This window comes from Selaginella moellendorffii, unplaced genomic scaffold (genome assembly GCF_000143415.4).
Source record: "Selaginella moellendorffii unplaced genomic scaffold, v1.0 SELMOscaffold_1, whole genome shotgun sequence".
Lineage (NCBI taxonomy): Eukaryota > Viridiplantae > Streptophyta > Lycopodiopsida > Selaginellales > Selaginellaceae > Selaginella > Selaginella moellendorffii.
The window spans coordinates 2468603-2493424 of NW_003314262.1; the positions used below are offsets into that span (position 1 = coordinate 2468603).

General features: G+C 44.1%; 5 protein-coding genes across 7 annotated transcripts; 3 read left to right on the plus strand and 2 right to left on the minus strand.

The window, feature by feature from the left end:
• Nucleotides 1-11369: 11369 nt before the first annotated feature.
• LOC9630117 (poly(ADP-ribose) polymerase pme-2) lies at nucleotides 11370-12405 on the plus strand. The gene is made up of 3 exons (XM_024680139.1): nucleotides 11370-11526; nucleotides 11574-11667; nucleotides 11734-12405. The coding sequence occupies exons 1-3, from the start codon at nucleotides 11370-11372 to the stop codon at nucleotides 12047-12049; spliced, it is 567 nt and encodes a 188-aa protein (XP_024535907.1). The 3' UTR covers nucleotides 12050-12405.
• A 361-nt stretch (nucleotides 12406-12766) lies between these two features.
• On the plus strand, nucleotides 12767-14025 carry LOC112348089 (pentatricopeptide repeat-containing protein At2g35030, mitochondrial-like). Its single transcript, XM_024680150.1, has 2 exons — nucleotides 12767-13838; nucleotides 13943-14025. Exons 1-2 carry the CDS (start codon nucleotides 12767-12769, stop codon nucleotides 14023-14025), a joined length of 1155 nt encoding a protein of 384 aa, XP_024535918.1.
• Nucleotides 13967-18813, plus strand: LOC9657247. Its single transcript, XM_024684750.1, has 14 exons — nucleotides 13967-14876; nucleotides 14926-15042; nucleotides 15091-15152; nucleotides 15200-15314; nucleotides 15369-15440; nucleotides 15495-15554; nucleotides 15618-15747; nucleotides 15799-15974; nucleotides 16028-16221; nucleotides 16281-16414; nucleotides 16470-16762; nucleotides 16815-17067; nucleotides 17125-18027; nucleotides 18101-18813. Exons 1-13 carry the CDS (start codon nucleotides 14049-14051, stop codon nucleotides 18003-18005), a joined length of 3315 nt encoding a protein of 1104 aa, XP_024540518.1. The 5' UTR covers nucleotides 13967-14048; the 3' UTR covers nucleotides 18006-18027; nucleotides 18101-18813.
• Nucleotides 18814-20879: 2066 nt separating this feature from the next.
• On the minus strand, nucleotides 20880-21488 carry LOC9657249. 2 transcript variants are annotated; one of them, XM_002961924.2, is made up of 3 exons: nucleotides 21218-21488; nucleotides 21003-21164; nucleotides 20880-20959 (listed from the first exon to the last, which is right to left on the minus strand). In XM_002961924.2, the coding sequence occupies exons 1-3, from the start codon at nucleotides 21462-21464 to the stop codon at nucleotides 20916-20918; spliced, it is 453 nt and encodes a 150-aa protein (XP_002961970.1). In that variant the 5' UTR covers nucleotides 21465-21488; the 3' UTR covers nucleotides 20880-20915. The 2 variants fall into 2 exon arrangements, with proteins under 2 accessions (XP_002961970.1, XP_024538305.1); XM_024682537.1 differs by having other exon boundaries at nucleotides 20880-21164.
• On the minus strand, nucleotides 21426-24822 carry LOC9630119 (U-box domain-containing protein 43). 2 transcript variants are annotated; one of them, XM_002961925.2, is made up of 3 exons: nucleotides 23458-24822; nucleotides 23079-23376; nucleotides 21426-23022 (listed from the first exon to the last, which is right to left on the minus strand). In XM_002961925.2, the coding sequence occupies exons 1-3, from the start codon at nucleotides 24661-24663 to the stop codon at nucleotides 21518-21520; spliced, it is 3009 nt and encodes a 1002-aa protein (XP_002961971.1). In that variant the 5' UTR covers nucleotides 24664-24822; the 3' UTR covers nucleotides 21426-21517. The 2 variants fall into 2 exon arrangements, with proteins under 2 accessions (XP_002961971.1, XP_024538297.1); XM_024682529.1 differs by having other exon boundaries at nucleotides 23079-23403.

Sequence of the window (24822 nt, forward strand, 5' to 3'; positions counted from 1 at the left end):
CGCACTAGTGCTCTCAAAGATCATCCCTTGCTGAAGAAGATCCTCGACCATGGAGCCTACAATTTCACGTTTGTCTCGTGTCATGCATATAATCGGCCAAGTGATAGAAGAAACTCCTGGCTCCAAGTCAATATGGTGCTATACTCCTGTGCGGTCACTGATAAATGCTGAAAGTGAGCACCTAAACACAAGAAGGTGTGCCTCAAGGATGGCACGCATTGCACTTCTACTTACTTCACAACACTCTTTGCTGATGGAGAGGTGATCGTTTGCTTTCTTCTTAGCTGCTTTCTTCACTGCTTTCTTCTGATCTGAATCTTTCTCGATCACCTCCCTGTTAGACAAGCTTGCTAAAGTCTCTTCTTTCTTCACTGCTTTCTTCAAACCTTCAAAGCAACTCAAGTTGCTACCGTTTTCTTGATTATCATGTCGGGGAGGATTCCTAACTTCTGCTTTCTTCATGTCTGCTTTCTTCACCACTGCTTTCTTTAGTTCTGCTTTCTTCGTATTGTGATCCTCCTCCTCATCTACTTTTCCCCTGCCGAGCTTTAATTCTTCCCTCGGCCAGTCCGAGATAAGGACCTCTTCACCTTGTTTTGCAAACAATAGCATTGTGCTGCCATTGCCAACACAATAGCTCCCATGGAGACTACCCCTTTCAATGCTGTTCTTGGACGTTAACCAATATATCCCCCAACTGTGCCAAGGTCTCCACTCTCAAGTTCTGGAGGTGGAAATAGCTGATGGGGGAACAGTTTGCACAAGAGAGTAGGTTTTCTATTCCTACGACTACGCTGTTTTGGAACTTGACATGGGTCTCCACCTGCTGTGCATGCAACTTCGGCTTCGATAAGGATCACCTATTGATGAAGGTATTAGAGGCGCTAGAATCCAGTAGGCCAAAGGCCTCCCGACCATTAATGTGTCCCTTCAACCTGAAACATTGAGGGCTAGACTTGCCAAAGAATGCTAGACTAGAAATTGTTGCCTTCGCCTCTGCCAACCCAGGGCGCAATAGCCCATCCTTATGAGCGGCCTCCCAGGTCAACACTTCGTCAGTTTCCTCAACATCATCCATGTTGACTTGCAAGAGATCTCCATTCCATCCTCTTTAAAGTACAACATGGCTGCTTGTCCTTGGATGGTTGTCTTGTTCTTATGCACTAGACATGAAAGGTGGTGATCGTGACTCCATTTGTCTCGGCAGTTGAATCACTTGCCCATCTTCAAATCCTCCATGCATTTAGGTTTTTCCTTAACTGCTTCTCTTCTTGATTGGTCTGGAGCAGTTCCGGTGAATGGCAGAATCTCTCAAGAAGGTTGGAAACGACATCCTCCATTATCTGTGCATCTCACTTAGCCCTCAATATCTTAGAACTGTGAATTTGCATTCACCATTGAAGTTGGTTTTGTTTGAGCAACATCAGCTGCCATGGTTGTGGAAGAGCCGTGATATACTGTTCTGTGAGTACATCTTCCAAAACATTACCGACCTCAAATCAATTCCACAACCATGTTGCAAGCCCTACTTCTGGCATAGCATAGATCACAAAGCTTGTTGAATGGGGAATCGGTCACTGGTGTCAAGATGAATGTCTCTTCCAACGTCTTCTTGAACTGTGGCCACAAAGGAAAAACCTTTGCCTGCTCCAAATTATGGAACCATTCCGATGCCAAATCCTTTAGATGCATCGCAGCGAACGGCACCTTCTCGTGATCTCTCCATTGGCTACAAACAAAGTTGTGCTCCATTCCTGGAGCTTCAACCTATTGTCTGCTCCATCATACCGGTCAATGGGGAACTTCTCGCAATCCTACCAGCGAGATGGTGCTGGACTTTGCCTAAGATTTCTTCTCCCGCTAAGACACATATATCGGCTTGCTAGATCTGCTCAATCAGTTCCTCGTACCATTGAGGTTACTTTGATGATTGGGAGTACCCTCCTTCACAGATGGAGGTCAAGTGAAGGTCCAGCATCGATGCACTATCGGTTGGACTTTCTTATGCTGTAGCATCGACTGGAGAAGTTTTTAGCACCGTTGACGGTCTTACAGGCTTTTTGGAGATACAACAAGGTGTTCCAGTATCTACTACGTTTGAAGCAGATTCAGCTTGAGCTTGAGAAGTCTTGGGCAAAAGCCATGCAACGTGATTGAAGGGAATCCTGAGGCCCTCAGATGATCCCAAAGTTTCGGGTATGGCATATATCCTACTTGATAACAAATCTACAGTTCTACATACAGGTAAGAGATTCAACAGAACTCATGCTCAATATGCTTTGTTCGCTCAGGTGGATGTTATCGACAATGGAGCATCGAAAGGTTCTACAGAAATTCTATTTCATTCCATTCCAAGATTCTAAAGTATTTTTAACTTGATCTTTGTGTAGGTACTTGTCAGTACGCTCCAACGGCTATAGAACTCCGCCTCCACCCAAGCTGACCCACAGCAGCAGTGCGTAAGCCCTGTGTTGGATTTCTCTGAGAGCAAGCGAGGGAGACTTTCTTGTTCCGGAATGGCCCTTTCCCATCTGCCTGTATGCATCAGCATGCTCCCGAAACCCCCTCCTCGCACTGCTTGCAGCAGCGGCAGCATTTGAGAACCTGTGACTTTCTCCACCATAGGTTTTGACTGATGTTTTGTAAGATCTGATATATGTGTGTTGAAATAAATCATTCATTTTTGTGGTGGAAAAAAATACTAGGGTTTATTGTTAAAAATTGTATGTGTGTAAATAATTTTTTTTAACAACCTTAACATATGAAATAAATTGCTACGCATTGCATGTAGCAATGTTTGGTTTGCATAATAGTAGTGTTATTCTTACTTGTTAATCTAATTGATCAAATAAAGTTTATGTTTATAATTTATAAACACAAAATTAATCTTATTGCATATCAACCATTAGATGATAGAATAAAAAAAAATACCAGGAGGGTTTAAGAAAGTTTATAAATTATAAATATGTTTATAATTATAAATACAAGATTAATCTAAATAAATAACAACTATTAGATGGTAAAATATCCTAGAATATCTAAACATATTCTTTTTATATCTACTATCCCTCTATAGGTTTGCTTAAGCAAACCAAAAAGAGGGGGGATTCAAATGTAGAAAATTAGGATGTATATCAACTAAATTACTAGTGTGAGGTCCAAGTATATGGATACAATGCCGCATACTAATATTAGCATATGGATATAATGCCATACATTAATATTAATATAGTGTTATTTTGATAACCATCAGATTGGTTTTAATCTGGACCACTTACTTCTATATATAAATTCGGATTTTTGGGTTAATTGATATGTATATTTCTATATTTTATTTCCATATTTTATGCACTCACATTGGTGGAGATGAGGGACAACTTTGATTATCCAGTGATTGAATTTGGGATTTTAATTTAGATCTAGTTTTTACATTGTCTAAATCTCCATTTCTTTATAGCTTTTTCAATTTCTTCTCTTTTCTTTTTTTCATTTTAGTTTATTTTCATGGCAGAGCAGTAGCTTCCTCCTCCTTTGACTCCAGAGCAATAATTAATGCAATTGCTCAATGCTATATGGTTGTAATTAAATAATCAAACTCAGTTGATGGTAATATTTATGACATATGGTACAATTGCTCTTGCTCTTGCTACCAATCTTCACGTTCGGCTAAAGTTCTTCCGTGAGAATCTTGGGGATGATGAGTACTATTAGTTTGATCACTTTACAGTGATTGCTACATATAATTCTTAGGATGATGCTTAGCATTTATATGAGTTTCCCATGTGTCTTAAGGGGACAGTATTGCAATAGTACAATGGTTTGAGCATAACCAGTCGTGCGGATTGGAGTATTTTCCCGGATGCTTTTAAATGCACATTTGGATATGTTAACAATTGTGATGATGCTTTCTAATAATTGCATTACTTTTGCCAAAGCCCATTTAAGTCAATGATGCAATTTAGTATTCATTTTTGAAGTCTTTTGTTTCGTTCGAAGCTAAATATGTCAAAGCGGTTCAAGTTAGGAATGTTGTGGCTAACACTTTGTCAAGATTTTATAAAATTTATGCATGCACTTGCTCTAGCCACCCTTAATGATACTCTTCGCTTGGCACAATGTTATAAAACATCACTTTTTCCACACTTCTTGTTCTACATCCTTCAGCTCCACTTCATGTGGGAGATAATCTTGTTCCAATGGAAGTTGATGCTGTTGCTGCTTGAGTTTAAGGACAAATGTGAGAATGTGGTCATGGCCATGATATCCATTGTTGGGCATGTGATGAAGTTGGTCACACTTATCAGTGTTGTTAACATTTTCTAGATTGGTGTAAGGAACCAACTCCCCGAGGTGTCGTAGGTTAAAGGACCCCTGAAAGAATGACCGAAATGACAAAGAGTTCATCGGATGGGACCGAGTCTAAGATCGAGTCCAAGACCGACTCTAAGACCGAGTTCGAGATAGAGTCCGGAATCGAGTTCGAGGCCGAGTTTGAGACCGAGTTCAAGACCGAGTTCAAGACGGAGTCTGAGATCCAAAAACGGGTCTGAGACCGAGTCCGAGACCGAGTCTGAAGTTGAGTCCGAGATTGGGTCCGAGATCGAGTCCGAAATCGAGTCCAAGACCGAGTCCGAGTACTAATATAGATCAAGGGGTGAAAGCCCAAAGCGTGAGTCTCCCGGGGGGGGGGGCTGCAGAGGGTTCCAAAAGTATAGTAGGGATAGTGAGGTCTAGAAACCAGTCTTGAAGGAACTCTCTAGTGGTGCGTCTAAACTGACTTGAAATTGAGACTGGGGCCGAGGGGCCTTGGGTGGGAGTGAGCATGGACTCGGGTGGTGCTGGAGGGGCCACCCAGGGAAGTGCTCAAAAGCAACTCCTGCTCCCGAAAGGGAAACCAACTGCGGTGCTCCCGGCTCATGTGGAGTGGTGCCCCACTTGAGGACCTTGTGGCTCATTGGTCCTCGCCCTTCCTAGGGGCTTGGGCCTTCCCTTCGGGATGGAAGTGGGGGGTAGAGGGCCGTTAGGCCATGGTGTTTTGCCTCGGCGTCCCAAAGCAAGTGTTGCACTCAAGACTTGGGATTTAGAGGGTTCCATAATCAAGTCTTGTGGTACCAAGGGATGTTAGAAATCTGGAGGCTTGGTGTGCTTGGCTGCTTATGTCTACAGGGAGTGTAGCCGAACCTTAAGTTCAATTTAACCCAGGGAGGGGGATTGAGAGAGATTTAGGAATCCGTGGATGGATGGCTAACACTCCATTGCTCGTGCAATGAGTAGCTAAAACCAAATAGGACCAAGTAGGAGCTGGTACCATAGGCGGGGAACTTGGCGAGGGAACTTAGCAAAAGCCAAGGCAGTGTTGGACAGATAGACGAAGTAAGCTGACAAATTGGAAAGGAAAAATTTGTGGCTTACAATTGGCAACCTCCATTTCTTGGGTGGAGACCTTGGCATCAACAACATCTTGTTGGTGCTAATGTAGTGGAAAATTTGGATCCTAAGATGCTTTTGGGAAATGTGAGTCACACGAGTAGTAAAGGGTTTTTGTGTGAATAAGTTAATAACACCTCCATCTTTCTTTTGGGAATATTATCAAAGGGTTCATTTAGCATCAGTTCATCCAATATTTATTTTCCAAACTCGTTTTTATAAGAAGAGGTCTCATATTATTCTCTTTGTGTTGTTTGATACAAGCTCTAGTTTATCTTCTATTGCTTAGCCTGTTGCCATACATTATTGTTTACATTTACGTCATATGGCAAGGTTAATTTTCATTCTTTATAGCAAAGGCTATACATATGCATAAGCATAGGATGAAGTAGATCTAGTTATATATGTGGGTGATCTCGAATTTGAGTTGCAGTTATTGTAGGTAGTGCCAAGTCAAGTTTTTGACCTCATCCTTGATATGGATTGGTTTTGGCGCAATCATGCCAAGTATGATTTTGAGGCTTCTTTCCTTGTCTCATGCTTCCTTATATTTCTTCCATTCCTCTCACTTTTGTTCCTCTTTATCCCTCTGTTTCAACCTCTACTTTCATCATTTTTGTCTCCCCATTACTTCCTCCTAAGTTTCTATTTTATTCCTCTATTCCCTCTTTTAATCCCTCCAATGGTATTTGTGTTACAATGGTTGACCGGCTCATGAAGGAGTATGCTGATCTCTTTGAATTTGATATATAATCTAGGGCCAAAATTGCAATATGTCATCCTATTTCAATTAAGGATACTTATCTAATCAATGTTTTTGTTCATTGTCAGTCATTAAAAGAGATTAAGATTTTACATGCAAGTGTTAGTGAGATGTTAGAAAAGGGTGTTATTCAAAAGTCATGGAGTCCTTAAGTATGTGAACCTTATCTTGTGATAAAGCTTGAGTATTCATTTATGCATTGACTCTTATTTGTTAAACAAATTGATAATCCTTAATGTGTACCCTCTTCCTCACACTACTGATATCTTTGATTGTCTAAGGAGAAGTTTTTGGTTCACCAAGTTATATCTTGCTTTTAGATACTGACAAGTGCCCATAGCTAAGGACGATATTCCCAAAATTGTTTTTCATACATTATTTGGTTTGTATGTGTTCTTGGTGATATCGTTTGGTTTGAACAATGTTTCAGTAACTTTTTAGTGGATGATGGATAAGATTTTTTGCAATATGTCGGAAGTCACTATTGACTTCATTGATGATATTTTAATCCACTTGGAAGGGATGAGGGAGGAACATATTTGTGATATTTGTAAAGTGTTGGATTGGCTATGGGAAATTGATTTAAAGCTAAAACAATCGAAATGCATATTTAGGTCGGGTACTATATTTCTCGTAAGGGTTTCCAAGTTGATCCTGATAAATTTGTGGCTATTTCAAAATTCTCTATACAGAAGTGTGTGAATGATATGCAATGCTTCCTAGGGAAAGTGTAGTATTTCGATCGTTTTATTGATCATCTTTTTGATTGCACTACACTATTGCGAGTATTGTTGAAGTTGTCAACATTGTCTTTCATCTGGTCTGTGGACTATGAGTGAACATTTATGGATTTCAAAAGAGCTATTAATGATTCCTCCAGTTTTGGCATATCCTGACTACACTCAACTTTTCATTTTACATATGGATGTTTTTTATATCAATCTTGGAGGTATGTTAATGTAGAAGAGCCTGAGTATGCTTGTTCAACGCTATCCCATTACATATATCCGTTATATATTACAACCAGTGGAAGTGAACTACTCCACGACAGAGAAGGAGTGTTTAGTTGCAGCTTGAGGTTTCAAGAAACTCTATGCATATTTACATGGTATTTGAATATTATTAAATGGTGATCATATTGCAGTTACTTTATTATTGAAGTGGAAAGATTTAGTTAGTCGTACGGCTCGGTAAGCTTTGAAGCTTCAGATATATGATTTTGATGTTGTTCATCGCTCAAAAAGTTCTATAGCTAATATTAATACCCTTTCTCGAGCTTCTCTTCCTTCTTCGCTCTCTTCTTATGTTTTTGATAAGCCTATAGTTCCAGTATCTGTGGATTTTTTAAGTGAACTTGGTCAACTCTGGTCAACAAGATGGTCTATAGGGTAGTCAACATGATGACCAACTCACCAATGCTTTATATTTGGGGAAGAAATAGTTGTTCTATCGTGGCTCGAAGAGTGAAGATAGCATCAAGGCTAAGAAGCTTCATTTGGACCAATGGGAGAAAGATAAGGTGGAGGGCAATTGTTTTTATTGCCATAAGGCTAGATATTAGGGCAAGGATTTTTCTAAAGAGGTCAATAAATTCTAAAGTGAATGTGATGAGATCCATCATGAATACAACTTAAGCATTTGCTATGGTGGTTCTTTCATATCTAGCTTCTTGTGGTTAAGATAGATGCAAATGACATTGCTATTGGAGCTGTCTTGCTTCAAGTTGGGCATTCTCTTATATGAGCCAAGGAATGGCAACATTATTTGTATGGATCAGACTTTCAAGCGGATTCAGATCATCAGTCCCTCTAGTATTTTAGTTGAAAAAAGGATCTTTGAGGTTGCCTTGCTCGTTGGCAAGAGTTTCTACAGAAAATGTCTATTAAGATTTTATACAAGCATGGAGGTGACAATAAGGTGGTTGATGCATTATCCAAGATAGTAAATTCTATCTCATTCATAAAGTTATCCAGTGATCTCTTGGATGAGCTTAAGAAGTTTTCTAACTTCGATTCTTTTATCACTGATATTTACGCAAAGGTTTTGTCAAGAGACGCCTCTACAGATTTAAAGGGTGACAAGTTTGTGTCATTTAAGATACAAAATAGAATCCTAGTGAAGAAGGGACATGTAGTGATTTTTTGTATTGATAAACTCATCAAATGGATTTTGGTTGAGTGTTATGATGTGTTAAATGTTGGGTATTTGAGGGTACTAAGAACATATATATTGGTGAAGAAGCATTTCTTTTGGCTTGGGATGAAGTTAGATATTGAGAAGTATGTACATGGTTGTTTGTGTGAGACACAAATTCCTAAGCCTCAAAGTGGAGCAAAAAAGGTGCCACATGGTAATGGTTGAAGTAGAAGTCTAACAAACATAACATGTTTAGATCAAAGGCTTTGACTTGGATCAAAAGTGGGAGTGGAACTTTGAACAAAGTGCTCAAGGGATGAGCACGAAGCAATTGGTGAATGAATCTCTAAAAAGGGACACAAGAAGGATTGATACATTGCAAAGTGTCATGACATATGGAAGTGTTAGGAAGGAGTTTAAAATGGAGTTTGAGAAGGAATATGAGATAGAGTCCAAGATGGAGTCTAATATAGACCTAAGATAAACTTGAGATGAAGTCTAAGATGGAGTTTGATATAGATCTGAAATGGACCCGAGATAGAGTCCGAGATGGACCTGAGATGGAGTCCAAGATGGACCAAAAATAGATTTCGAGATGGACCTAAGATAGAGTTCAAGATGGACCTAAGATGGAGTCCAAGGTCAAGTCCGAGATGGATCTGAGATGGAGTCCGAAGTCGAGGCCGAGAAAAAGACCAAGACCAAAACCAAGACCAAGACTGAGATCGAGACTGAGACCAAGATTAGTTCGAGTCTCAATCCCAATCTAAATCTAAGGGTGAAAGCCCAAAGTGATTATATCCCAGACCCTAGGGGGTTTAGTGAGCTCCAAAAGTATAGTAAGGGGGAGTGTGACCAAGGAAGGCTATAACCATGTGGTGGGTGATGTTATAACCATTAAAGGCTAGAGTAAACATATATGGAAAAATGGGGTAACTTGGTAAAGTATTCAAGAGTCAGCTCTAGCTCCCTTAAGAGATCAAATGATTGATGCTCCCAATCCAAATGTGGTGGTGGCACTACCTACTTGGATACTTAAGGTGGCTTATTGGAACCTTGCTCTAGCCTCATGGCTAGGGCACCCAAAGGCGGAAAGTGGGGAGAGTACCCATGAGGCTTACGTAGGGCAACGGTGTTTAAAAATGTTATTCCAAAGTTCTAAATAGCGGAAAGGAAAAGGAGCAATCTTCTTATGTAGTGACTAAGGATGTGGTCATGTGGCAAGGAAGCCCCAGAGATCAGTAGGATTTAGTGGTCAATCCCTTAAGTTGGCAGTGTTGGTGAGCATGGCTATGAATAGAGAGAGACCTGATAGGGACTGAAGAAAGGACATTAAGGAAGGGTGTTTCCCATATCTCTGGTGCTAAGGTGTAGTCAAGGGATGACCACTCATGGATAGAGGGCTAGTCTTTGAGAGATGGGACTATGATGTAGGTGGTTTTAGACCACTAGTGTGACAAATGTGAATGGGCATGACTTTAGTGTAACGTATTGATATGTTAATGGTACCTTTAGGTGTCTATTATGGGATCAAACACATGAAGCACTTGGATTAAGTGCAAAGGTTGAATGGTATAGATGCCATTCTAAGGGCTAGCATGTCTTTAAGTCGGGAATAAGACTTATGGAGGTCATGAGTGAGACTCTTCTAAGTGGTTAAAAGTTTCGTTAAATGATTAAAGTAAAATGAAAATTTTAGTTGCTTAAAGTTTGACCTACTAAAGGGTCAAAGTTGATCATTAGAAGTTCGCTAGTCTCTATCATCCTCTATATGTACCCGAAAATAAGTGAAATAGCATTTAGATAAACTTTATCACTAATTTGCTTAAGACCTTTCGAGGAAATTATGCTATTTGGGTTGTTTTGGATCTTTTGATAAAAATGGCTCACTTTTTCCTAGTGAAGATGACTTTTAAGGCTTTTAAACTTGCTCAATTATTTGTAGACTAATTATTTAATCTTTATGGTTTTCTAGGTGACATTATGAGTGATTGGGATCCCAAGTTCATACCCAAATTTTAGCAAACAGTTTTTGAGAAGCTAAAGACTAAGTTGAGCATGAGTAGTGGTGAGTATCCACAATCAAATAGGTAGATAAAGCATATGAATCAGCTGGTGGAAGATATGTTAAGGTTTTTTATATGACACACAGGGAGTATAGAAGAACTACTTGCCTTTGCTTCAATTTGCTCTCAATAATGCTCATTTATCAGTTGTTTTATTTATGATGAGGTTATGAGTTTAGATCTCTTGTGAATTTGAGTTTGGTTTTAGTTTAAATACCTCATGCTTATGATTTCCTAGAGGATATGCAAGACAAGCTTAAGTTGGCAAAGCTAAACATGAGGCAAACTTCAAGACAAAAGATTGGTTAATGAACATTGCCATCATCAAAAGTATAAAGTTGGTGACAAGGTTTTCCTTAAGCTATCATATGTACAACAGTCTCTAAAAGGAGGTGGCAGTGGTAAGTTGTCTCCACAGTATTGTGGGTCTTTTGGGAAACCGTAAAAGAGTCATGTGGCTCTTGCAAAAATCACATTCAACAAATCTTTTAATAAGCCTTCAAATTACCTTGTAAGAATCCTTTATTGTCTTTCAAAACTTTCATGATTCTACCGTTTGGATTAATGTAGGACCTTGATATCATGGGAAGAAGGTTTATCACTCATTCAGGGAGGAGTTTTAATGGTATGAGAGTTTTGCAAGACATCATGTTTGATTTTTCCATTGCTTCTTATAGGTGAGCCACAACAATCTGGAAGCGTGGACGAGCTCTGGGTTGTGACAGAAGGAAAACTATCACCATTTCACAGCTCACTACAAAGGACCTTACGTGTAGTGTGAACATAGTGATTGGGGTTTCTAGATCTTATGCCAAGCGCCTTGCTAGAGCACAGGATAAATATTTCTGGATCGTGACCATGTTGTTTCAGCACCCATCCTCTTCTGCAAGCTCTTCATCCTCGAATGGCCCAAAATTCAACTTAGATAATGGGATAGAAAAATCAAAGCATGGTTCTACCCTAATTCAAACAGTGCCATGGGCAATGTTACTACACTCTCGGCTGCGACAAATCCAGAGGTGCGTGAGATCGATGACATTTGGGCGAGGTGGGGAAATCCAGGCAAGATTGATAGGATTTTAAAGTGCAATGGTGGAGATCTTGATGAGGATTTCGCATTGCTCCCTCGCACGGGTATGAAAAAACTTGCACATTTCTCTTTGATTTTCTTTGTGTTCTAGCTCTGTGGCACGGTACGCACATCAATAATCTGAAGGCAATAGTGGAAAATGGTCTCGAGATCCCGACAAATTCGAACGCTTTTGACACGTACGGGTGAGTTTGAACTGGTTTTTCTTACTCGTAGTTTGTCTCTAGTGTTGTGTTTTCTTTGCATCATAGGTACGCTGTCTACTTGACCGATTACATTGGGAAGGCATTGTCCTATGCTACAGCAGGAGCAAAGGGGTTGCGCGTTGTTCTTCTCTGCGAGGTGGCCTTGGGGAGCATTTTTGAGACACAAGCTGAAACAATGCCTTCGCTGCGAGCGGCCCCTTCTGGCAAAGATTCACTCGTGTTTGGCAAGAAGAGGGGGATTACTTTCTTGCCAGTGGCACATCTGCAAGTTCCAGTGGAGTTCACACGAGGCCAGGAGAGAATTTTCGCCGTCTATGACCCCCGGAGGGTGAAAGTGAGGTATGCGATTATATTTTCTTGATCATAAAAGATGGAGATGTCCGCGGAGAAGAAATCCTTCGAGGAATGGAGAACGAGCTCCTTCCTCGCCTCCTCGCCCCAGTGAGTGTGCGACATCCTGGGAGAGAAGTTCGAAATTTTCCTGGATCCTCAACCTAGCTTCTTAAAAACAATCTCGCTCGGGATGATGGACCAAGTCTCTGGGAATCGCTGGCGAGGCTGCTTGCGAGAATGAAAACTATTGTATCTGCCCAGAGATTTACAACCTGGGCCTGGCAGCTAGGAGGGAAATGACCAGCTTTGAGGTTGCTACGCTTGTGAGCAGTAGTAATCCAACCTTACTGAAACGCTCCATGTATCTTTTTATATCCAATGCAATCACTGGTCTTGAAATGCTTGAAACGATCCCACAAAACCCCTGAAAAAAAAAAAAATTTATTTTACATCTAAGAATATGTGACAGAATGCCTTCGAGGGATTGGAATGTAAGTGAATGTTAATGCTCTTTAATTTAACTTAAAATTTTTTTTATCGCTTCATTTAAATTTAAAAGAGTGAAAACAAACATTAAATATTACTAATTATGGGTCTTTTGTAGATCACTTTATTTATGAAAACTATGGCAGATCGAAACAAGTTACTAAGAGCTATACAATCTTGTAGGGATCTCACAATTGCACAAGAACTTCACTGCAAGATTAAAATCTTAGACACCTTCTTAGCCAACAAACTGATTGAGATGTACACGAGCTGTGGAAGCCCAAAGAACGCTCGCAAAATTTTTCAAAGCATCCGCAGAAAAGACTACTACTCCTGGGATTTGATATTGGAAGCGTATGTACAAGACGGGCATATGGAGGAGGCCCAAAAAATCTTCACTGCTATGCCCCACAGGAATCTTGTCTCGGGAACAACAATGCTCAAATTTCATGGCGAACTCGGCTTGATCAAAGAGGCCGTAAAAATTTTCGACTCTATGCCCGAGAGGGACTTAGTTTTATGGACGGCAATGCTTTCTACTTATGCCACCAGTGGGCATTTTGTAGATGCCGAGCGCATTTTTGACGAGATGCCTGAGAGGAGTTTTGTCGTATGGAATGCCAAGCTCACGGCATATTCTCAAAGCGGGAACCTGGAATACGCCAAGCGCGCGTTTGACGAGATGCCTGAGCACAATGTGGTCTCCTGGACTGCCATGCTGGCAGCATACTCTGAGATAGGGAATCTTGGCGAGGCCATCAGAATCTTTAATGAGATTCGTCAGCGAGATATTGTGTGCTGGAACGCAATGCTTGCCGCATATGCCCGTGCTGGGTATCTAGAGGAATCTTGGGCATTATACTGTGCCATGCCGTACAGAAGCCTTAGCTCCTGTAATACGATGGTTTTCACATTTGTACAGAGTAGAAACATCAAGGGTGCCTGGGCAGTATTGGAGGATATGCCACAGACGGATCTTATAACGTGGACAGCTCTCCTTACAGCATATTCCCAGGACGGGAATGTGGAGGAGGCCAAGCTTGTGTTTGATCAAATACCGCGCCACAATCTCTTCTCTTGGAACACATTGCTTTCTGTATATACTGCTAACGGGAGACTTGATTCCGCTAAAAGCATCTTTGAAATTATGCCAATGAAGGACCTAGTTTCTTGGAATGCCATACTTGCGGCATATGCCCAATGCGAGCATCTGGAGCTAGCAAAATTTACGTTTGATGGGATGCCCGAGAGAGATTCCGTCAGTTGGGACTGTATGCTAGTAGCGTTTTTCAATAACGAGCGGCTCGCGGAGTCCAAGGCCGTGTTTGGGAGTATGCCACGGCGTACTGTGGCGTCGTGGACGGTACTGTCCGCAGCATATTCCCAAAGCGGGCAAGTAGAGATGGCGCGAAAGCTCTTCGGCTGTATGCCGCAGCGGGATACCGCGGCGTGGGGCGGCATCCTGGCGGCATATGCGAGCAATGGCCTGCCCGGCCAAGCCCTGGACCTCTTCTTTGAAATGCAGCTAGAGGAGGCGCCGAATGCCGCGTGCTTCGAGGCGGCGCTTGCGGCGTGCGTCCATCTCGGCCAGATGGACGCTGCGCGGTCGATCTTCGTGTCGATGCGAGAGAGCTACGGCGTCCACCCCTCGAAGCGCGATCACTGCTGCATTGCCGATCTGCTGTGCCGCGCGGGATCGCTGGACGACGCCATGGATCTCATCGCTGCTATGCCCTTTGCCCCAGATGATTTGGAGTGGAGCTGTGTGCTTCGATCTTGCAGGAATGGGGCGGATCTCGCGATCGCGAGGGCCGGGGCGAAATATTTCGACCCGCGCGCCGCCAGTGGCTATGTGCTTGTCGCCAATGCCATGGCAGTGGAGTGGAAGCGCTAGCGAGGACTCGAACTCGCGTTATCGTCCAAGACGGTTTCTCTATATCCCGCCTCTTTGCATTCCAAAGCTCCCACTAGGGATTTCTAGGGTTTGCGAGGTTTCCATTCCCATGGCGGCTACGGCGGCGATGGCGCTGGGGTTTGAGGACGGCATCCACAACGTTCACGATCCTCGTCTTCGCCCAGCGCTTCTCCAGGCCGTGATGCAGACGCATTTGCCGGAAGATCATCACCTCCACAGGTCGCAACAGGACCGGCATTTGATTGGTAGCGGGTCTCGATTGGCGCAGCTGGAATTCGCCGCGACTCTCATCCGGCGCCATGCATTGCTGTCCGAGCCCATGGCTGCTGCGGCAGTGGCGCCGGGATTGCATCCTTTCCATGGTGGCGCGGCTGCCAAAGCCGCTGCTGATGCTAGGAAATGCGCGGTGGATGCGTGGGTCGAGCGCTTGCATGGTCTTCTCTCCAGTCCGGTGGTACGCTTGTGTTGTTTCATAAGCTCCTTGTCTTATCTTTTTCCCTTAGGCTGATTCACGCTATGCGGGAGTGGGACTGCTGGGAATTACCTTTCAGGAATTTACAAGACAACGTTTTCTAGAGTCTTATGTATCATGGTTTCAGAAACTCCTTGTCCAGCTCAAGGTTTGTGAAAACATAATTGTTACACTTTTGAAACTTCTTCTCTGGCAGCCCACAGAACCAACTTTCATCCGCGCAGCAGTCTGTGCTGCGCTTAATGATTTTCTTACGAGGTACTAGAGCTCTCTATCTTGTTCTAAGCTGATTGATTGTTTTTCAGATTGGGAAGCTTTCTTGACTACCCGGGAGTGCGGCGCGAAGGCGCCGCTCTGGCTTCTAAGCTGGTCCAGACCCTTGTGCAGCTGCTTACTGACAAGGATTCCTGCGCAATATGGGTATGTAGAGTCATTGTCGATCGGTCAGTAAATCATTCACTGCCGCTCTTGCAGAATGAGGCTATCGATTTGTTAGCCACCGTTCTTAAGTATTTTCCGGCTTGTCTCCGACAACAATATAGTAATGTAAGTTCTTTGTGAAACTCCGTTTTTAGGCGTTTTATAATTCAAAGCTTTCAGGTTGAAAGCATTCTTGTCGCTCAAATCATGGATGCTGACGGTAATACCGCACTTTCTGAGGTATTTATTATCTATGTTTTCGAAGCGCTGGCGGCTAATTCTTTTCAAATGTTAAGGAACCAGAGGTGTGCTCGATGTTTGGCTTTACTTCCCAGAGCTCATGGCGAAGCGTCAGCATGGAGCGCAATGGTTCGTCGCATCCTCATCGCGGTAAACTCCGAGCTCGATAGAGCCTTTCGTGGTATGGAGGAGGGTAAGGACGTCATTTTTTAAGCTGCCTGGTTTTCCTAAGTCTTCTTTGTAGTGAACGCTGCCGAAGAGGCCACTATGTCATTACAGCCCAGGGAAGGAGGGTGGCATTTTGCTGGCGCAAACATGTCCACTCAAGGAAACAAAAGGTTTTGGCAACAGTTGGTTCCACGAATATCGTCACTCTTGCAAAGCTGCCATTATCTGCTTGTCAATCCATACCCAGTCCCGGTAAGTACGAGGCAGGTTTGTTTGGACCTCTCTTATGGTTCCCTTTGATGAAGGTGCCGGTGCCTATACTTCCTTTACTTGCATTGTCCACAAGGATCCTCAGGGTTGATGGATCTCGCTTGCCAGCAGCATCACCTCTGTGTGTGTCCGTATCAAGTGCTCATCAAACGGCTCTTTGCTCCGAACTTCCAGCATTACATCTCTGCGCATTGAATCTTCTACATTCAACCATATGCGGGGCTAGGAGGTACAGTGGACGTACTCCCATGATCTTGTGTCTTACGTTTGCTAGATTGGTCCTTGCAGTCAGCTTCTTCCACGAGCGGCCCACATTGTCCACTTATTAACTGATGCTTTCCGAAGGTGCGGAGCTGTACCACCTGTTTTGAGAGTTAAGCTTTACAGCATATCCAAGCATTTGTTGATATCCCTCGGTGCAGGTATTTTCGATGGTATACTGTGCATGAGTCATAGTTGTTTACTTTTTTTATCCAGGAATGGCGGAAGCACTTGCTCCTGTAGTTGTGGGTAATGCTCTATCCGACTTAAGGGGAAGCGCCTCTGGTTCTTTTGTTTTTTCTCCGAGGGGCACTCGTCCCGGAAGCACTATGTCCACCGTTGCTGCCTGGGGACCTGGGGTAAACCAGAAGAAAAGGAAGGAACCGGGTGGCGTTCCTGTAGACCATCAAGGAAATGGTGTGCCAGATGCAAGCTGTTTCAACGAAATAGTGATCCCTGTCTCCGTACAAATCTCTGCATTGCAAGCTTTGGAAGCTTTGCTCACTGCTGTAAGCTGTTATATGCTGTTCTTTATATTATTCTAATCCTTCAATGTTACAGGGTGGTGCAATGCTTCCGGAACGTGTGCGAGCTGAAGTGGATAGTTTACTTGCAAGCATAGCAATCTTAGCTTCCTCGAAAAGCGCATCTGGTGGCGGCTTTGATGACGAGAGCACGTCACTAGAAGGAAATCTGTCGGCGGCATCGGCTTCTTTCCAGGTCGCCGCATACAAGGCACTGCTGGCATCTCTATTGTCACCTTGCGCTCATCGGCCTCCCTACCTTGCGCAAGGATTATCAATCTTCCGCAAAGGTATAATCTCTTCTCACGTACATTTTTAGTTTGGTTATTTATGAGAACTTCATTCAGGTCGAAAAGACGCTGGGAGCGAAGTAGCTGAAGTTTGTGCCCACGCTCTACTCGCTTTAGAAGCACTCATCCATCCTCGATGCTTGCCACCTCTGGACACTCCCGCGGCGGTGGCCTCGGGCATGGCTGCTTCTGCGGTGGCGGGGGCGAGAGGAAGTGCTTCTGGAAACCCGTCTACTAATCCGTCAAGCACTCAGAAGCTCGCAAAGACTGCCTCGAACGCTGCTGCAAATGTTGGAGCAGTTCCAGCTGGGACTCCGCCGACGGGTATAAGCTTTGCGGCACCCTCAGCTCCTCCAGCTCCTCCAGCATTAAAGGTCAATAATCAGCTGGCTGTGGACCCGTGGGCGGAAGTAGACACTTGGCTTGGTTATGGAGAAGATATTGGAGAAGACTGGAGGGGATTGCTCGCTGAAGATTTGAGCGGTGAGGGGCTGGTCTTTAAAGGTGACCAACAAAGTGGTGGTGGTTCGGAGCAGCCAGCTGCGACAGCAATGGCCGAGGCTGCGGGGGACGAAGTAATTCCAATGGATCCTTTGAGATACGTGGACATCGGTATGCCTGCTACTGCAACGTCCATGTCGATTCTTTCAACACCCGGTGGCGAATTCAGCTCGTCGCCGAAGAGAGATATACTGGACGTTGCGCGTGCTCAAGTGGCAACCAGCCTGCAAAACGACTTTCCAAGTTTTGCGCGGCTCATGGACTCTGAAGACCAGCAGCAAGACAGTGTCCCAGGTAAACAGGAGCCTTGCTCACTCTCGGAAAAGGCACCTGTTGTGGACCTCTCTAGTTTCGCTGCTTCCAAAATCACTCTAGGATCTGATTCGGAGACTGATGCGCTTCCAGACATTATCGACGGCGATCCAGACAGTGATTGAAGTGTCAGAAGCTACTTCCGAGGTAAACTTTTTTACTTTTGTAGTTTGCATCATCGGGTATGGAGGTCATACCATTAACTTACATTTTCTTTCAGAAGTACCGCGCAAGGCCATCTTTCAATTTCCTGACAACGCTCTTGTTCTCTGCAGCCGGCAACTCTCCGATAACTATCAATTGCTGGACGCGGTCCACAATGTCCGCAAGCTCTTTCTTCTTCTGCTCCTCGATCTCGGCTTTCAACTGTGGCAAGTCAGGTTTCTCTTTTTATGTGGAGTCGAGAGATAAAACAAAACTCGTGGTCGGTTTTTACCCGCTCGGCTTTTGTGAAGGAATCGGCGATGCTCTTCTCGGTGTGCTCGTGGGAGTGGGATTTGATCTTCTGGCACTCTTGCCGGGCTCTGGCCAGGAGTTTATCGACCCTCACCTGCATTCCACTTGAGATCAAGCATGGTGGAGAAGGCAATCCAATCAGTCAACCTCGGCAGAGTGGACGAGCATCTCAGCTCGCTGCTCCTCCTTTTTTCGATTCTCCAGCGCTTTGGACTCCTCCAGCATTCGCTGCCTCTCGGCTTTTCCCTGTAGAAAGAGTTCCAGAAGAGGAGGGGGATGAAGCTACACAGAAACTTGGAAGTATTTCTCGTTACTACCTGGAGCTTGAGAGCCCGTGCTTCGGCCTTGCGAGTGGCGGCTTCCAAGTAGGCCTGTGCTTCCGTCTCCACACGATTGCGGTGTGCCTCGGCGATGGCCTCGGCTCTTTGGTTGACGCCTTTGCCGATGGACGAAGCTGGGCTTCCGCACTCGCCTTCTTCTTTGCTGTACACTGCGGCTTTGCGTAGCTGCTGGGCCATTAGAGAGCCGGTTTATAACCAAACTCCCACCGTTATGACAGGTTATAACAGCGTGAATCTACATTGTTGGAAGTCGTGAGTTCGATTCCCGCAAGTTAAATTTAAGAGATGCACGGTCAGAACAAACAAAAAATCCTATTATGTGCAAACCTCCCCTGAAAAACTTATAAAGCCACATGTTATTATATTCATTTAAAAATTTCGAGTTAACTTTACTTTTATAACCTTAAGATTTTTATATATTAAATGAAATTCTATAATAATATTTAATTACAAAATTAAACTTAACTTTACCGATCTTGCTAAATATTTTTTGGCAAAAGATTTTTTTTTAAGTACTTATAACAATGAAGAATGTAATTATTATTATAAATTGGAATAATGAGAAAGATATATATATCAAACTTTGGCATACTATTGATAATAATAACAACGATTTCACAAGATATTAATTTTCAAACAGGTGATTTTGATGTTCTATCTGAAGAAGCAGTAAATATTATTTTCCATGTTATTCAAAATGCAATTAATTCTATACCAAATAGTGTACTTCCAAGAGATCAAAGCTTCCATGGACTTTTATTACTTGTAAATCCAGGTAGAAGTACTACTTCTATTGTATATGGTATTTATGCATTACAAACAGCTGCTCAACTTTGTGGTTCAAACAATGAAGGCAATGAAGGATCTATAATTAGAAACTCATTAAATCATATTTTAGCAAGATCATATAACGAGATGAGGAACTTTGCTGCTTCCTATATTTATATTAACACTCAACATTTTGTTATTTATTATTACATTAGAAACTATATTCCCCGTCATAATCAAATTTATGCAATAAAACTTTTTAATTGTAACGTATTTTCAAGTATCTTAATAAGCGGGTATGTTAATATGTTATATCAATATCTATTAACAACACATTTTTTAATTTCTTCAAACCAAAAAGCATATTTATATTTAAGTAGTGATTGTAATTTAGTACTATATACTAAAAATAAAAGTTTATGGTCTACACAAACAACAAATAAGGGTACAGAATGTATATTAAGGTTACAAGAAGATGGAAATTTAGTTTTATATTCTTATAACAAAGAAGTTATTTGGGCTTCTGGTACTTATTGTAAGTATAATAATTGTTATGAAAATGCACATTTAGTATTACAAAATAATTGTAATTTAGTATTGTATTTCTCATATCAAAAGGTATTCAGCACTAAACCCATAAAGAAAAATGTATGGAATTCACGTACATTTTGCTAAATTATTAGCTTAATAGCTTAAGGTTTTGTAAACTAAAAATAATATGCATAGTTAATAAGAATGGATTAAATCCTCTAAAACCAAAACCGCATAAAATATATTCTTCAGTAAATTTCTCTGAGTAAATAATTGAAGGCATTGAATAATGGATAACAAATCGTCTAAAAATAAATGTTTTATACCTACACAAGCCAATAATGGATAATCCACTGACTGATTTCCAACTTGAAAATAATGAGAAAGCATTCAATATGTTAATTTCATGACCACATACTATACTAATTGATACTGTTTATTATCTATGTTAAACTATCTAGTTTATACAATAGAACGATTGTTAAAGCTCATGGAAAAACTACATTGATCTCTTGATAATGTTCTTTGATCTTTCTTGGACAAATGATCACTATCCATCATCTGAAAAACTTGTCCAAGCTAAACTAGTACTTAAAATGCTTCTAAATGTTTTTAATGTTTATGGTATTTGGTATATGTAATTCAATGTTGTCCTATACCAACTCGCAGCTGCCGCTCTCCCCTCCGAGAGCGAGCAAGTGGTCCCGGTTCGTTTTGCGATCAGTTTAGCTTGTTTCCCCTAAACACTTTTAATACATATCCAGTTAATTCTTTCAATCCCATATACAGCTCTTAGGTACTTTGAAATATCCACTAGTCTGCGAGTTATTCTTGCCCGACAGTTTGTTTGGGGTCCAAACATGCATGGAGAAGAATAAGAGAAATTTAGAAATCTAGATCAGAGACGTTAATCCTCCTTAGATTTGGCTAAGTTACTGTTTATATGAAAATGCACATTCTCCCAGTAAGATGACCAACGAGACCTGCTTAAGAAGTGGCTAAGAAAACAAACATATCTCCAAATACCTGCAGTGTGGTGCCTACAATCATGCCTGTGGAGAATCAGGTCAGTAGGCCAGGAATTGTTAAACTCCACAGCAGAAGTAAGATCCAATCCAGGAAGCATGTTGCCAACAAGCTCAATTCTGCTGGAAGGAAGCCTTGGCAGCCTTCTTTGCTGCACAATTCCTTGCAAACAATACAAATCTTATACTATTTGGAAGAAAGAAATCCAAATCTACCTGAGACTTGCTGGCCACAAATCAAGGCCAGTGCCACGAGAGGGTCCTCTGGATTCTCTGGCTGGAAATCAAACACTGTGCACTGCTGCTTGGATTGGACAATGGTCATGTAGTGGCAAAGCTTTGTAGTTCCACTGGCTTCCACTGCGTTGATAAGCCAAGATGGAGGACCTGGAGGAACACGAAGAGGAACTGTAGCCACATAGACTTTTGCGCAAGAACAAGACGCTGGATTGTAGAGAGCCATTGCTCTCGTTTAGAAAAATCTATATACAATCACTAGTATACCACACAAATGGATTAGAAATACGATGACTGAGAGTGGAGTACCTGGAGATGAGCTAAAATCCTTGCCGCCATCGGCCTCGTCACGCTGTTACCTCGCGAGGTCAGCTCGATAAGTGGCATCTGAGCCGAGCTCCCAAACTCGTTCCGGTACCTGTCGATACGGAACACCTTCTCCAGCATCCACAGCGCCTTTTCTTTCGCCTCCGGCGTTCCAAACGTGATAACTCTCACCAGGCTGCGAATCCCGCGAGCATCCGCGATGACTTTCACTCCCTTCTGCCAGATCTCGTCGTGGAGCAGCGTCGCTAGCGCAGCGAGTGCGGCTTCCTGGACTTGGGCCTCGCTCGCCTCCAGGCACTGGATCAGCGGAGCCACTGCTTTGGCCTCGAGCATGCAAAACGAGCCTCTCTCGGAGCAGTGGCCTTGGTGGAGCTCGCACCCTGTTTCTCGAGGCCGGAAGAAGCACGAGAACAATCCGGCGCTGCTTCTCGCCACGGGCGTGGAAAGCCTTCGGGAACTCTCCGAGAACTGTGCCAGTCCTGTCGCAGCTCTCGCTCTTGCCAGTGGACTCCCCGCCGAAAGTACGTCGACCAGGCGTGACACGGCACCGTGATCAGCAGCCAGGCGTTGCAAGTCCTCCCGTGCTGGCCTTGTAAAGTGTAGTAGCACCGCCACCGAGTTCTCCACGACCGAGTCTTGGACGCTCTTTGGCATGGCTCTCGTACCCCGAACCACACCGTCCAGGAGATTTAGCGTTGGAGGAAGCGCTCCGGCTTGGAGCAGCCTCTCGATCACTTGGTTGTCGGTTGACGGGAGGTTGCCAAGGATCCCAACGGCGGCAGCTTTTTCTTCGTCCGAGCTCCATGTAGCCGATAGTACGTCGACTAACGTCTTGAAGCTAGTCGGGCCAAGGAACTCGGATATCTCACGTCCAGAGCCATCTCCCGACAGGCAGAAGAGCAGTTTGAGAGCGTAGACTCGGACGCCAGAATCGCTGTTTTCGCAAAATGGAAGCAGCAGCTGGATGGCGTCTGCCGCTCTTAGGATGTTTCTGGCCCCTGCGGCGTCTCTAGAAGTAGCAATTCCGTAGAGTGCACGTAGAAGATGTCCCTGGATCTCTGGCCCGGCGAGATTGAGTAGCGAAAGCAGTTGCACTAGTGTATCTTCGGATTCCAGCACCTCGTTGCTCTTGGATGTATTCGCAGGTGACGATGCCAGATTGGCAAAAGTTGCTGCAGCTTGTTCTTTGAGCGTGACCAAGGAAGACGTGACTGAGCACAAGAGCCTGAGCAGGGAGGGGACGACGCCCGCAGCAATCATTTCGTCCCTATTGTCCGGAAGCGTTGACAAGTTTTGAAGTGCACCAAGCGCTGCAGATTTGGCTTCCAAGTTACCCAGGGAGATCATTTTCACAAGAGGACCTATAGCTCCATCCTGTGCTAATGTCGCTTTGCCTTGATCCGTAAGGCCCATTCTCGCGATCGCACTTGCCATTAAAATCTTGTCCTTGTCCGAGCCTACAAATACCAGTAAAACAGATGAAATGCCTGTTCCAAAAGAGAAACATGCATACCTTCAGCAAGCCGGACAGCAAGAGGTCTAAAGTAGTTTGCCTCGGCCATTTGTACCACGTTCTGGCTGTTGTTCGAAAGAGCATCCAGCAAAGCCGTGGCATCCTGAACAGCGCTTTCGATCTCGTTCCTCAGCGTCGCAAGCAGAAGAATGCATCCCTGAGCTTTCCCAATCTGGTCGCAAATCCTGGGAACCTTCGATAGCTCCAACAGGAGCTTGACCGCTTCCTTTCGCTCTTCACCATCTCGCGACAGCGACCTCACCGTGAGGGGCAGTGCACCTGCGTCCATTATCCTTTCCTGCCTCAAAGTGTCGCAATTTAGAGCCTTGCCTGCACAACTGAATCAGACCATCAAGGAGCAAAAGGTGACAGAGCATACCTTGTTCTCGTTGCCAGCAGCAAGGCTAGAAAGCGCAGCCAGAGTTTTCATCCTTGTAGCTCTTTGTTTGGACTCGAGCAAGCTCACTATAACCGGGAGAAGTCCAGCTTCGGCAATCCAAGTGGGGTTCCGAGGCCTCTCTTCGCTAAGCCTGTGTAGTTCCCATAGTCCAGCTTGTACCTCAGTATCCTCCTGACTCTTGATCTTTCTTCCGCAAGCCTCGATATTGTACCGCGTGCTTCTGTCTCTGGACTCCTCGATCGCAGATCTCAAAGAGTGGTTCGGCTTCAACTCGAAGCTGTCGAGCTCGACCCCAGTCACGGGGCACACAGTGTTCCCATCCCGAAACCACTTCTCAATGGCGCTCCTCTCGAAAGTCTGGCCGGAAGCAATCTCCACCGGGTCCTCCATGAGAGCTCTCGTCAGCTGGCAGTAGAAAGGCATGTACTGCCAGTTACTCCCAGTCACTCTATGAAACTCCCCACTGCCACCATTCTTCACGTTGGCGGCGCTCAAGAGCCCAATGATCTGCTCAAGCTGATACGCCTCGGCTCGGTTCTTCCGGAGCTCGGCCTCTTCCTTCTCCTTCTTAAACTCCTCCAGCTCCTGAGCGAGAGCGAGTGTGTTCTGAGGCACTCCAACGGACCTGGCAATCTGGAGCAGCAGATCATTCGCGAAAGCACTGTCTGTTCGTTGGTCTCGGATCCCCAGCTCGATCTTCTCCACGAGCTCCTCGTCGGCGGCAGCAGCTCGAAACTGGGCGCTTTGCATGTCCACCAAGAGCTTGGAAGTCACCTCGCGGCTGTCCACCGAGATGTTCATGCTCGCCAGTGGAATGAGGCTCAAACACCTCCCAATCTCGTGCGTGATGTCCTGGACTTGCTTGACGAGCGTCCGGCAGTGTAGAAGAAGGTAGATCCGGCTCTTCGATCCACACAACTGGATCAACTCCTGTGCCTTCTTCATCTCCCTCTCCAGGCTCTCCAGCGAGACTCTCATCGGCGGCGTGTCCCTCACATTCTTATCGTGGAGCTCTCGCAACACGGGCAAGATCTTCTCCAGGTAGCTCCCAAGCTCGCTAAAGCTCTCCCTCTCGATCAACACATCCTTGGCAGCCATGGCCGTGTCCGTTACCTGGACTACCAATCGAGCCAGCACCTCGGAGATCGGTGCCAACACCGCATTCCCTATGCCGCCGCGCAGCATTCTGTCCAATCCCAGAATCTCTCGCGAAATCTCTAGAATCTAAGATCCAGAAGCATTCTTTCCTCAGATCCCAGCGAAGTCCTCCAGGAACTGGCGCTCGCTCGCTCGATCCTCACCTCGTTAATGCAATCGCCAAACGCTGCTCGTCAAGTCAAGACC

What these genes read in the sequence shown, in the direction of transcription:
- LOC9657249 (XM_024682537.1), bottom strand. Translation starts at nt 21,464, where the DNA reads ATGGCTCTCTACAATCCAGCGTCTTGTTCTTGCGCAAAAGTCTATGTG. An exon ending in TTGTGGCCAGCAAGTCTCAG is followed by an intron (nt 21,165 to 21,217) that starts GTAGATTTGGAT and finishes ATTGTTTGCAAG; the next exon opens with GAATTGTGCAGCAAAGAAGG.
- LOC9630119 (XM_024682529.1), bottom strand. Translation starts at nt 24,663, where the DNA reads ATGCTGCGCGGCGGCATAGGGAATGCGGTGTTGGCACCGATCTCCGAG. An exon ending in CTGCTGGCAACGAGAACAAG is followed by an intron (nt 23,404 to 23,457) that starts GTATGCTCTGTC and finishes TGTGCAGGCAAG; the next exon opens with GCTCTAAATTGCGACACTTT. An exon ending in TGCTGTCCGGCTTGCTGAAG is followed by an intron (nt 23,023 to 23,078) that starts GTATGCATGTTT and finishes TGGTATTTGTAG; the next exon opens with GCTCGGACAAGGACAAGATT.
- LOC9630117 (XM_024680139.1), top strand. Translation starts at nt 11,370, where the DNA reads ATGGGCAATGTTACTACACTCTCGGCTGCGACAAATCCAGAGGTGCGT. An exon ending in CGCATTGCTCCCTCGCACGG is followed by an intron (nt 11,527 to 11,573) that starts GTATGAAAAAAC and finishes TTTGTGTTCTAG; the next exon opens with CTCTGTGGCACGGTACGCAC. An exon ending in AACGCTTTTGACACGTACGG is followed by an intron (nt 11,668 to 11,733) that starts GTGAGTTTGAAC and finishes TTTGCATCATAG; the next exon opens with GTACGCTGTCTACTTGACCG.
- LOC9657247 (XM_024684750.1), top strand. Translation starts at nt 14,049, where the DNA reads ATGCCGCGTGCTTCGAGGCGGCGCTTGCGGCGTGCGTCCATCTCGGCC. An exon ending in CTTAATGATTTTCTTACGAG is followed by an intron (nt 15,153 to 15,199) that starts GTACTAGAGCTC and finishes ATTGTTTTTCAG; the next exon opens with ATTGGGAAGCTTTCTTGACT. An exon ending in CTTTCGTGGTATGGAGGAGG is followed by an intron (nt 15,748 to 15,798) that starts GTAAGGACGTCA and finishes TCTTCTTTGTAG; the next exon opens with TGAACGCTGCCGAAGAGGCC.
- LOC112348089 (XM_024680150.1), top strand. Translation starts at nt 12,767, where the DNA reads ATGTACACGAGCTGTGGAAGCCCAAAGAACGCTCGCAAAATTTTTCAA. An exon ending in GTCCAAGGCCGTGTTTGGGA is followed by an intron (nt 13,839 to 13,942) that starts GTATGCCACGGC and finishes TGTATGCCGCAG; the next exon opens with CGGGATACCGCGGCGTGGGG.